At 34.5% G+C, this 13,788-nt stretch overlaps 1 protein-coding gene across 1 annotated transcript; it reads left to right on the top strand.

The window, feature by feature from the left end:
- Positions 1-1,718: 1,718 nt before the first annotated feature.
- LOC148281114 (uncharacterized) lies at positions 1,719-9,646 on the top strand. The gene is made up of 3 exons (XM_088227281.1): positions 1,719-1,810; positions 6,975-7,052; positions 7,133-9,646. The coding sequence occupies exon 3, from the start codon at positions 7,181-7,183 to the stop codon at positions 9,527-9,529; it is 2,349 nt and encodes a 782-aa protein (XP_088083407.1). The 5' UTR covers positions 1,719-1,810; positions 6,975-7,052; positions 7,133-7,180; the 3' UTR covers positions 9,530-9,646.
- The last annotated feature ends 4,142 nt before the right edge of the window (positions 9,647-13,788 follow it).

A 13,788-nucleotide genomic window follows, 5' to 3' on the forward strand; every position in this document is an offset into this window, starting at 1 on the left:
TTGGCACTAGAACTCCATTGTGAACTGCTAGTTTTGCCTCCTGCGATAAACATTTGTTTGCCAAAGTTGATTTCAGTGCATCGTTTATTTATTTATTTTTGCATAAACGGCATAAGATGCTTTTAACATATCTTGAACATAAATATGAAAAAAAATACAAATATAAATACGTAACAAAAAATTATAAAATTGCATAACTAAAACACGGTAACAAGTAGGTAAATACACGTAAGCAACCAAAAATATTAGCGAAATAAATACATAAATATGAAAAAACAAAAAAAGGAAAAACATTTTAAAATATAAAGAAAAGTTTAAGTATAATTTTGCGAGAGAAAAAAAGATGTCAGACTCGTTTTATAACTATCAAGTCCAGAACCAAATATATCAGCCTTGTCCTAATACTGATTGCCACATTTGTGGAGCCTAGGGATAGGCGAGTGCATAAGATAGTTGGTCCTAGAACTTGCAGAACAAAAAGGAGATCTAGTGCACACCTAATACTTTGTGCAAATGTGAAAATTTAGAACAAGTAAATTCAATAAAATACTTAGGGGTCATAATAGATTCTAAACTTAGCTGGAAAGATCAAATTATATAAATATCCAAGCAAATACGGAAATCAGCATACATTTATAAAAGCCTAAGTAATATTTTGAATGCTCAACTTATGAGACAAATTTACTTTGCTTTTTGCCAAAGCAAACTATTATATTGCAATTTAGCTTAGGAAGGTTGCTCTTGTTCAATCCTTGAACCAGTAAAAATAGCACAAAAATGGATCATGAAGATCATTCTCAAAATACCCTCGAGGTATTCAACGGAAGATCTATTCGCCGAGTTGAAGATATTGGATGTAAGACAATTGTTTGTAAGGTGCCTACTACTTAAATTTTATGATAAATTAAGTGAGGTCAAAAGAACCCAAAAGAATATAAACACTCGTTCAGCAAAACAAATTGACTGTATTGTCCCATTTGTATCAACCGCCTGCGCCTTTGGTAAAAAGCAATACAATGTAATTGCTCCAAAAATATTTAATGATTAATTGCCAAATATAAAAGACTCAAAATGTAAAACAATTTTTAAAATAAAAATAACTGCACATATAAATAGTGTAGCGAGATATTTTTTTAGAAAAATGTATGTAAATCAATAAACGTAGTACTTTATATAATTGGTACACATATTATTTATATTTCTATGTATTTCATTGCTTTATATTTGTTTTATTATATATTATACTATATATTTTACGTTTAAGTAACATGTATTTTTGGCACATATATGTACTTTATATTTGTATAATAATGTTTGTCTATTTCTTATATTTGATTAGCTAGGCATTTATAATTAAGTAGTTTTAGTTTTTCTTTTTTATGTTATTGTTTTATTAGTATAGGACTACTTACGCTCTAAAGATATAAAATCTCCATCTTAGAACGGGCTGTGCCATGTTTGATGGAGACTATCATAAACAGAGAACACTCCGTTTTCATTTTACATTAATTGGTTTTATATAGATTCCCTGTTATTACGTATGTTCATTATTTTTTTGCAATAAATTTATAGTTAAATAAATAAATAAAATAAATAATGGATCTCAGGAAAGATGATAATGTAAAGCAGTGATTTTAATTTAAGCTTCCTGATCGTCATACTAGGTGGCGCTGTGATCGACGCCAAAATGATCAGATATAGTATTACAGTTTCCTGTTTAAAGATATCGGTATCATGTAAATTTAGTAGATTATTTCATTTCTGGGCGTGGTTCAAGAATCTGAAGTGGTAAACGAAAATTTAAAAACAAGTAAGTTTTTAGTCAATTATTATTTTAAAAAGTAATTAATTTTATTATTAAAATATCGTCGCCCGGAGTTGATTTACAGGTAGGACCCAACTCTTTCAAAATAGCTTTACAAAACTTTTCTATCTCAAAATTCTCCAGTCTTGAAGACGCCTACTCAGGCGAAAGCGCTCTCTGGTCTAAATAATAAAAAGTAAAACTAAACCAAGAAGTTTCATTAATAAGTTTATTTATAATTTTATCTTAATCATTAACCAAGAAATATCAACAAAAAACATTAATATTATTTTCTACCTATAGCCCTTAAAATAATACAACTTGATTGGAATGACAGCTGCCAAACTAAAATCATTAGTGATGGAATAACTGATCAAATCGATTGTAACATTTTTTTCATTCAAACGTGAAACTCTGTTTCCGAAAATTGATATAAAAACGCAAAAACAAGCCTATTATAGTGCGTTGAATACAATTATTCACCAAAAAATAAGACATTTATACATTTTTTTTGTGAACATTATCAAACGAACTTATTTTTAAATTGTTAAAATTACATTGATCAATTTGTCCCATCTCTAACGTTTTAGCAAAATGATGTAACCTTGTAAGAACGTCGTTAATAATTAGGTTTATTTTATTACAATATTTGAGTTTGTCCAAATGTTTATAGACAAAATGCTGGATTTCACTCCCTCGGAAGTCATTAAGATTAACAAATTACAACAGGGATGGAGAATACTTCAAAAGGGGAATATGGAAGTCTAGGCATTTACAGGGCTATGACCTGCCATTTGCTGGTTTAAGTGGCCACTTTACACACTGTGTAACATTCACCATTCTGCCAATGTTTGAACATCCATATTTCTTCAGTTCTTCCATGTGTTGATTTTAGTGAAGTTAAAGAGCTGAAACCCTTATTGTTGTGAAGAGATTCATCTGACTGAACTATTTCACTTACTAGGCAACGCCTGAAAACAATTTTCCAATTTTAAAACTTCTTCTTGGACCAGTTGGTTTTATTACAATATTTGAGTTTGTCCAAATGTTTGTAGATAAAAGACTGGATATAATAAAACAAATATAAAGCAATGAAATATATAAAAATATAAATAATATGTGTACCAATTATATAAAGTACCACGTTTATTGATTTACATATATTATATGTGCAGTTATTTTTATTTTAAAATTTGTTTTACATTTTGAGTCTTTTATATTTGGCAAAAAATCATTAAATATTTTTGGAGCAATTACATTGTATTGCTTTTCACCAAAGGCGGTTGATACAAATGGGACAATACAGTTAATTTGTGTTGCTGAACGAGTGTTTATATTCAGTTGGGTTCTTTTGACCTCACTTCATTTATCATAAAATGTAAGTAGTAGGCACCTCACAAACAATTGTCTTACATCCAATATCTTTGGTGAATAGATCTTCCGTCGAATACCTCGAGGGTTTTTTGAGAATGATCTTCATGATCCATTTTTGTGCTATGTTTACTGGTTCGAGGATTGAACGAGAGCAACCTCCCCGAGCTAAATTGCAATATGATAGTTTGCTTTGGCAAAAAGCAAAGTAAATTTGTCTCATTGCATCCAATACTTCTATTTTTTTTTACATATGTAATCAATCAATTTTAATTCTCTGATAAAACGCCGCGTTGTTTTCGATATAAAATTTCTGTATAAAATATTAAACTATAAAGTAGATACTAACCTCCTAAATAAAATACAAATAAATGCGGGATCGAGAACACTCAGACATCGGGAAATATTTAAACTGCCTTTGTTTTCAAATAATGCTACATACCACACACCTGTGGCCCGCATGTGTCGGGAATATAACATATACTGCCGAAACAATAAAATTTACATTTTTCATGATACTCTCTCAGCTTTTGCGAATAATCTCTTAGGAATAAATCTTATTCAATGAGTACACACGTACAACTTATTTTTTATTGCATTGTATCCTGTATAAACAAAAATATTTAAAAAAGTATGTATTACAACTTAACGTATAAATCTATTTTGTGAAATTCTATAATTGAAGATATATATGCATGTTAAATTATTTCGACGAATGCTTTAAATTGTATGTTTTGTAGTATGTATCTTTGTTGAATTACCTAATAAAATAAAATAAAATAAATAAATAAATACGACTTTCCAAGTTATTTGTGTCGATATTTTTCACATCGGGTAATCGTTCAGCCAACACATGTAAAGTGTGGCGTTTTTTTTCCACTTTAGTTCCATTTTTAGCTAGCCAAATGTCAAACAAGTGTACCCGCGTAAATAAACACTCGCAAAGGGTTCCTAAAAAAAAATTACACAAAAATCAGGCATGTCATTTTTCTTCAATTTTTAACACGTGTGCAAAGTACAAGGTATACGGCTTATACTAAACCCCGGAGCAGAGATGTGCAGATAAAAATGTATATATCATAAATAAAATGTTTTTATCATCTACATCTTTAAAATGTTCTTCATCTCTGTTGTAATATGTTAATGTTAACAGCTCCCCAGGGAGTTAAATCTAGTCCTTGTCTACAAAAATTTGGACAAATTCAAAATATTGTTGATAAATCCACCTGGTCCATGAAGAAGTATAGAAATTTAAAAAAAAAAAAAATTCAGGCGTTGCCTAGTATGTAGGTGAAATAATTCATTTAGATGAATCTCACCCGCATAAATAAAGGTTTCAGCTCTTTAACTTCACAAACATCAAGAGATGAAAGAATTGAAGTTTTTATGAACATTATGTGGTAAATAAGATTGGGGGCAGAGCGAGGCAAAATAGTTAAAAGTTTATGGAAACAAAAATATATTTTTTGATTTAAACAAAATTTGTGCATTATGTAGCAGTGACTCTATTCATTTACGCTTCAAAGTATATAAAAATAATCAAACATACCTTCGACTTGAATTTCCATCACAAAAAATTACACATCTATTGCTAATTCTGAGAAAGATACAACATATTACAACAGAGATGAAGAACATTTAAGAGAAGGTAATATAGAAGTCCAGGCGTCTACAGGGCTTATGACCTGTCAATGGCTGGTTTAAGTGGCCACTTTACACACTGTGTAACATTCACCATTCTGCCTATATTTGAACACCTATATTCCTTCAATTCTTTCATCTGTTGATGTTTGTGAAGTTAAAGAGCTGAAACCTTTATTTATCCGGGTGAGATTCATCAAATTGAATTATTTCACCTACATACCAGGCAACGCCTGAAAATATTATTTTTTCAATTTCTATACTTCTTCATGGACCAGGTAATTTATCAACAATATATAACAATATGACGAATCTCACCCGCATAAATAAAGGTTTCAGCTCTTTAACTTCACAAACATCAACAGATGAAAGAATCGAAGGAATATAGATGTTCAAATATAGGCAGAATGGTGAATGTTACACGGTGTGTAAAGTGGCCACTTAAACCAGCCATTGACAGGTCATAAGCCCTGTAGATGCCTGGACTTCTATAATACCTTCTCGTAAATGTTCTTCATCTCTGTTGTAATATGTTAATATAAACAGCTCCCCAGGGAGTTGAATCCAGTCCTTGTCTACAAAAATTTGGACAAACTCAAAATATTGTTAAATATACAACAGTTAAAACGGTGACTAATAAACGCACAGATTACAGTAATTAGCCATTTCTTGAATGAACTCACTTTGGATGCCGAAATACTAATGTACTTTTTATACATTCAGTTAATTTGGCTATTGGTCATTATTATCGTATTATGGATGCGTATAACAGGAAATTTAACGACATAGATATATTTACCAAAAATATTAAATTTATCAAAACTGCCATAGATAATAAATTGTCTTTGTCCGCATCCTCCTCTCCGTCGCTCTCTATCCCTGACAAATATAAGTTTTACAGTGAGAAGATCTTTTAATATAATTATGTATCCCCGTACTGCGGGCCAACTGCTTGTGACACCAGGAGCTCAATCACAGATAACTATCGACATGCTAAAAAACGTGCTAAGTATTTGAGCGATCACCACGAACAATCATGAACACGCTGAAGTTAAAGCGGTCGCGTTGCAAAACGAAATTCAACTTCGGTCAGTTCAAGAGGATTGGTTGAATCTCGCACACGCCTTCTTTCAATTTTTCTCGAGTGCCGTATTGCATTTAGCCGGCGGTCGGCAAGCCAAATGTTAAGAAAAGCAGTCGCCATAGTAATTGTTTGTAACTTGAAAACGAAATAACAAACCGGCACGAGATTACACGCGTGTTGACTTTTTTGATTTGACGTTTGACCACGGACTACGGATACGGAACTTATCTATGGCGTTTTGCAACGCGACCGCTTTAACTTCAGCGTGTTCATGATTGTTCGTGGTGATCGCTCAAATACTTAGCACGTTTTTTAGCATGTCGATAGTTATCTGTGATTGAGCTCCAGCAGCACAATCACAAATGACTATCGACGTGCTAATTAGCGGCGTGATAACAATTTTTCACCGTGGTTGTTTATCGTATGCGCGGTCACAATGAAACATCCGTGGAAGTTATCGATCGGGATTATTATATTTTTTTAATATTGTCATACTTCAACTTGATGCTTGGCAACACCTAATATTAAATGTCAAAATTCTAAATATTTACGTTTCGCAAAGCAAAATCAGTCACATATTTGAATTTTACCCTTGTAATTGTAACCTGCCATTGGCTGGTTTAAGTGGCCACTTTACACACTGCGTAACATTCACCATTCTGCCCATGTTTGAACATCCACATTTCCTCAACTCTTCCATCTGTTGACTTTTGTGAAGTAAAAGAGCTGAAACCTTTATCACGTGGGTGAGATCCATCCGGCTGAACCAAATCACCTACTAGGCAACGCCTGGAAACAATTTTCCAATTTTTATACTTCTTCTTTTACCAGGTAGTAATTCAACAATGTTTGATTATATCCAAATGCTTGCAGACTGGCTGGATTTCCTCCCTAGGTCATAAGCCCTGTAAATGCCTAGACTTCCATATTCCCTTCTCGAAAACTTTTTCCCTCTCTGTTGAAATAAATTTAAATACGAACAACTCCCTAGGGAGGAAATCCAGCCAGTCTGCAAGCATTTGGACATAATCAAACATTGTTGTTAATAATTAAATTAAATTATTTTTCCTCCAGATTCCATCGAGGGCTTTGAAGATAAACAGACTACTGTAGAGATTTTTGCTTGTAATTCTCAAGAGGTACGCAAGAAAGGTATATTTTTTATAATATTTTAATAATAGTATGTATTCAAAAAAAGTAATTTAATTGTTAAGGTATGACTTTTCCTTTAGGGTGCACATTCAGCTGGATAGTCTTCACACTGATAAAAATATCTCAAAATGGAAGCAAAGGAGATCATACAAGGGATTATTGCTACAGAAATCAAAGTCAATAAAATAAATTTAGCCGAAGTTAAAAATCGTATAGATACACAATTTCAAAAATTGCCCGGCTCTATTGACGACGCTTTTATTGAAAGCCAGTATATTGAGTGTTGTTCAAAACTCTGGGTTCAAGAGACGACAGATTTTCTAACTGAACTGACCGATAGTAAAATCACGGCTTTAACTCGAGACATTTTTGGTTCATCAGACACCGTTCAAAGCCTAACTGACGTTCCCAATATCTTCAAATCATTGGAATATTACAAACTTTTAACGGAACATTTTGAACTGCTCGGCAAGGCAAATGAAAAAAACCTCTTAAATAAGTTCAAGAAAATGTGGCTGGAGCGGATAGTTTCCAATGGCGAGGAAGCTGAAGTAGAATTAATGTTTTTACAAACATTTCTTGATTTCTTACACAATCCTACAGATCTTCAACCCATTATCGCTGAACTGGGATTGGAAGATTTTTTCCGTGGTAAATCGTCATTCGATAAACTTCTCGAAGCGATTATAAATCTCTATGTGTGTTCCCGTGATCCCTCAAATTTGCAAGAAGCGGCAATATGTTTACAGCGGGAAGATCTATTTTTAGCACGCAAATTTAAAGAAGTAGTAAGTATTCACAAGCTGGAAGAGATACAAGAAAGAGAAGATGATCCTCAATTTGTCGTAGAAGTGACGGGAAAGAGTATAGTTGTCAGCGAAAAAGAACTTGCGGGACATTCTGAATTAGAAGAAGAACGCATTGTCAGTGATCAAATGATGCATGCTGACGCAGATCTAGGAAACGAAATGTCGCCAGAAAAATGTGTACTTATTTTGAATAAAGTTATAAAAGAATATGGCGATGTCTCCGGGAAAGAAAGATCCGTCGGGAAGAAGATACAAGAAACGTACCAATCGTACGAAGACAGTGAATGTCGCGGTTACTTTGAGAAAAGGAAGCGGACGTATCATGAAGAGTTGCAGAATATTAGTGAACAAGGGAGTGATGACACATCTGAAACAAAAAATCGTATTAAAGAAAAATATCAAGAAGATCTTTTGAAACTCCTGCAGAAAACCAAAAATCCTGACTTATTTGCAGCTATAATCCGAGAAAATGTTCCGATGGATTTGACATGTGTCAATGCGTGCACTCAAATTAGACAAAGAGAGTTTGAACAAATTGGGATCAATTATAAGTTGACTCTTATTGTTGAAGGGGAAGACGGTATGATACAAAGGTTTTCTTTTGGACGAGAAGATGGAAGCGAGGTCGTAATAAAGCTCGATCTTAAAGACCATCATTTCCAAGTTTTTGGAGGTATTGACGAGGGGAATGGGAAAAATGGTGGCTCGGGAAACGATTGCTTGTACGAAGCTTTAGCGAAGGCTGTACCCGGGATCAGAGAAGAAATAACGTCAAAAGATTTCAGATCTGAGATTGCGGGCTGTATTGAACGAGATCAGACTATACGTTATTACATTCAGCGGGGCTGGCATGCCCTCCCCTTGGATCTCGGTATGGTCGGAGGGGCGCGAAAGGATCCAACATCTGCCAATGGTGTAAATGAACAAGCAGAAAAGAAGTGTCCGTACCAGCACAAAAATTGGAAATTTGATGGTCGCAAAGATAAAGATTTAAGAAAAGACGGGCCGCTGTCGAACCGGGAACTTAATTTACAACGCGCTGAAGCATTTAACGAAGCTTTCAAAAGGATTAAAAACTTTTTTCCTGATAATGCGATGCATCCCGTATCGATCGGTGCAAGCAATTTTATGGTTACAAAGTACGACATGATATTGTGTACTGGACCCTTCGGTGTAAAAAAAGTAGCATTATACCCAGTAGAAATGGAAACTACGGTTAATGCATGGGTCCCGAAGATTAAGAAAATCGTCGGGTATAAATTAAGGATTGATATGGATAACCCTGTAGTTGTAACGGATTTACAAGGACCGCATGGTCCTCACATCGGTTACGACCTCGCCCGAAAGGGAAAGGTAGGCCCTGATGGCATCACTGGGCATATACTTTTAAATGGAGATGAAAATCTTCCTGATAGAGGACGCTGTCTATCCAGCGTTGAAAATGTTATAGCATATCGTATACCCGTCACGAGGGTCTTTTCCGCACCCTCTAATCAAAACGTCTTTCTACGAAGAATTGACGAAAAAAATACAAAGACAAATGAGAAGTATGCTAAAATTAAAATAGATGAAAACAATTTCGAGTTGAGACTCGAGATACATATTGAAATTGATTCAAATTTTAAGAAAACACTTATAAGTCAAACATATCCAAGCTCAGATTTTTAAGATTCAAATCTGAATTTGAGAATTAATTTAGGAATCATAAATATTGAGGACGAGCTGAACCCGGTAATGCTTTGCTATTGCTAGATTTGAGTTCTTGCTAAATAGATTAAATGAACACAATCAAGTTCGATATCAATTATTGTATTTGGTCCGAATTAGATATGTACGTTAGGGTGGGCCGACAATTTTATTTTCCGAATTTTGAAATGAAAGGGGTCTAAAAAGTTGCCTTTTGGATTACTCAGAATGCAAAAAATATTTTAAAAAATATTCGATACTACTTTTGGCCGTCAACCAGAGCTTGATGTTTTCGAAAAAGTCAATTTTTTGCCCTAGACCGGCTGTCATTTCGTATTTAAGTAAGAAAATCAGTCTAATTAAATTTATTTATTTATTTATTAACGGACATTGTCCATGTATACAATTTATAAGGTTTAAATATTACAATAAAAGAGTAGTTTAAAACATTTAAAGAAAAAAGAAAGAAGCATTGACAAACATAAGGGACATCGAGACAAGATCTGGACTATTTATTTAGTGCTCGTTTAAATCGTTGTAAACTTAAACCAAAAAAGTCCAGATCCTGTCTTGAGTTAACAATACGACAAAGGCGGGTCATTGGAGAATTTAGGCCATAGTTTGTTCTATGCTGATCGATGAACAGTACTTCATTGTTTCTCAATCTACGAGTCGGAATATTGAATTTTACTTGTCCCAGTAATGATGGAACATCGATTATACCATTTAGTATGCCGAACATATATATGGAGTCAATATTAGTTCTACGTTTTTGTAGACTAGAAATATTTAACATTGACTCTATTTCAGCATAAGAATAATTATCTCTTTCTAGTCCAAGCATCCACGCTATTTTTCGAAGCAAGCGATGTTGGACTGATTCAATGTGATTTATGCAATTGACATAGAATGGAGACCAGACCACTATTCTAGGAGGCATATTCAAGAAGAGGGCGAACAGTTGAGCAATAAAGAGTTTTGATTGTACGGACATTAGTAAAATCAGAGGATATTCTGTTAATGAAGCCAAGTAATTTCAGTGATTTATTTACTGTATTATATATATGCTCGTTGTATGTCAGTTTATAGTCCAAAACAACTCCTAAATCTCTGATGGACTTAACTACATCAATTGTATAATCTGCATTAAATCTTATTCTATAAGCATCCAAGGGCGCGAGTTGCACTTTGTTCCGTAATAAATGGGTAGCATTGGTTTAATGTACCATTGTTTTTGTCAATTTTAGTCAGGCGCTCAAAGGAAACAGTTCCGCGGAGTGTAAATTTTTTGCATTTCGGTAGTTTTAAAACGTGTTCGAATTTGTAATGTGATTAAGTTATTTCTTTACTAACGTAACATAATTGTATCAATATAGATAATTAACAAAATGTGCAGACAGTGATAAACTTCAAACCTCGGTTAAGGGCCAAAAGTAGTATGGAATATTTTTTAAAATAATTTTTACGTTCAATGAGATCCAAAATGCAACTTTTTAGACCCCTTTCACTTTGATGTCTAAAAAAATAAAAAACCTCATACATCTTGGGCCCACTCTAATGTACGTATACATTTTTATTTTTGTGTTTTGGTTTAGGTAAATTGCGAGGACCGAGAATTTAGATAAATAGGTGTTCGAACATAAAGACAACTGTATGTCGGACCTTTTGTTAGAATAGACAAAATCGACGGTCCGCTCTACCGTTATCCGCACCTTAAAACTGAACTTTGTTATTTTTTAGACAGAATATCAGAATAAAATGTTATGTATCAGTATGTTTTGCGTTTTTCAAAAATAATTATATTTGTATACCGTGCGCCGTGCGCCCGAAGACTGCAGATAAAACTGTGATTAATATTATGTATCTTTTTGGGTGATACCGTGTATGTTGGATTTGATCCGACGTTTCGGCTACCATTGCAAGAGACATCTTCAGGGAAAACTGTGTGTTTTATAGAGAAATGTATGTGTTTAAGTACTAGTAATTTGTACCGTGTCACAGTCAGCAGTAGGCACATTACTAGTTTTGTAGGAAAGAATAATTATGTTTATGTACTAGTAATTTGTACTGTGTCGCAGCCGGCAGTAGGCACATTTCTATTCGTTTTTGTCATATGTAGTGCTGGGAACCATGTTGAATTTAATTTAAGCCCGTCGTATTTGTTTATATTATTTGGATGTCTGTGTATTTCAATTGCCTCTTTTATTATTCGTGCACTATAATTACTAGGTTTATGTAGAATTTTTGGTTCAAAGGCGAAAAAATGTCCTGTGTCTATAGAGTGTTCCGCTATTGCGGATTTGTCTGGATGCCCAAGTTTACACGCTCTTTTGTGTTCGTCAATTCTCTTCTTTGCTGTGCGCCCTGTTTGTTCAATATACACTTTATCACATCTGTGATTGTTTACGGGGTTAAATGGTTCTCGTTCCCATAATTAACTATTTTTATTTTTGAAACGAAACAATTTAGGGACACGCCAATGGTAAATATTTGTGTAAAAAAGAGGTCTGCGCTGGTTTGGACACGAAAAGCGAATGGACAACGAAATAACGGCTAAAAATATTTACAATGCGAATGTTCTTCTTCTGCTGCCTTATTCTCTCCACTGCTGGATGGCGGATGGCGGCCTCTTCCAGACGTCTCCATTCCTTCCTATCACCCGCTTTCATCATCCACGTTTTACCGGCAATAGAGGCAATGTCGTCGACCCATCTTTTCTGTGGCCTTCCAACACTTCTTTTGTTTGCCCATGGTCCTTACTTTATTTTTCTGGGTGTCCACCTGCCATCATTTTGTCTCGCCGAGTGTCCTGCCCACTGCCATTTCAATTTTGCTGCACGATCCATGATATCCACGACTCCGGTTTGGCGCCTTAGTTCTTCATTTTTTATTCTGTCTCTTAGACATACACCGAGCATCTGTCTTTTCATGGATCGTTGCGTGCATTTTATTTTCTGGTTACTTTTTTGTGTTAAAGACATGGTTTCTAGTCCATATGTTGTCACCGGCAATATGCACGATTCATATACTTGTCTTTTCAAGCATATAGGGACTTGTTTATTTTCAAAAATATATTTAAGTTTTCCGAAAGCAGCCCAACTTAGCCCTTTTTTTCTTGGTAACTCCGCTATCTGGTTATCTCTACCAAGTTTGACTTTGTGTCCTAGATATTTATCTCATCAACCATTTCGATTTTATTATCGTTAGTGAAAATGTCTCGTCCTGTTGGACTCATAATCTTTGTTTTATGAATATTCATTTCCAAACCAATCCTTTTTGAAGCCTCATGTAGTTCCATAATCATTTCGCCTAGTTCATCCATGTCTCAACTTATGACCACTATATCATCTGCGAATCTGAGGTGACTCAAGTACATGCCATCGATCTTTACACCCTTATTTTCCCAATTTAGGGTTTTAAATACATCCTCTAAGGCTAGCGTAAAGAGTTTTGGTGATATTGTGTCCCCTTGTCTGACACCTTTTTCTATTTTGATTTTATCAGTTTTTGTGTCCTCATTAATCCTCACATCCATAGTAGCGTTGTCATATGCGAATGTTCATGGATCCAGAAATAGAGGAAGACCGTAAAAAACATGGCATGACCAAATCCAACAAATATTTGAAGATGAACATGGTAAAAGTCGGAATAATCGGCGCGCGTGCATGAGAAGATCTATGAACGTAGAGGAAGCGAGATCTGAATGCAAAGATAGAGTGATGTGGCGTTCTATCTTCTCTGCCTACCCTTACGGGAAAGCGGCGGGATAGTTTGTTGTTGTTGTTACTGAAAAAAAACATTTGTCTAATGCCATAATTTAGAGAGAAAATACGTGAATACGTTTTTTTTTAAAAACTTTTTGTACATAATTTTATTTGTACATTGGCGGGGTTATTGCCAAATGGCAATTTTTTCCAACCAACCAATAAAATAAAAGTTTTATTTTTATAATTCAAGTTACAGAACATATTTAATAGAAAAAAAAGATTTGTATCGGACATCGCCGCGCAAAGGGACATACAACGCGGCCTGTAACGCGGCGAACAAGCGCCGAGCATTAAGCTAGGGTTTCCTAGGACAGCGGTGCCCGTATTTTAACGGCCGTAGTGAACGGTGATGCAGTGGACAGCCGTCGTAACGGTGACTAGAGTGTGGTTTCCTAGGAAAACGGTGTTATCAGCACCATTTAACACCGTTTCCCTAGGAAACCACTCTCAAGTCGACGTTACGACGGCTGTCCA

Source organism: Micrasema longulum, unplaced genomic scaffold (assembly GCF_059751315.1).
Source record: "Micrasema longulum isolate JH-2025_06_02 unplaced genomic scaffold, ASM5975131v1 h1tg000497l, whole genome shotgun sequence".
Lineage (NCBI taxonomy): Eukaryota > Metazoa > Arthropoda > Insecta > Trichoptera > Brachycentridae > Micrasema > Micrasema longulum.

What these genes read in the sequence shown, in the direction of transcription:
- LOC148281114 (XM_088227281.1), top strand. Translation starts at nt 7,181, where the DNA reads ATGGAAGCAAAGGAGATCATACAAGGGATTATTGCTACAGAAATCAAA.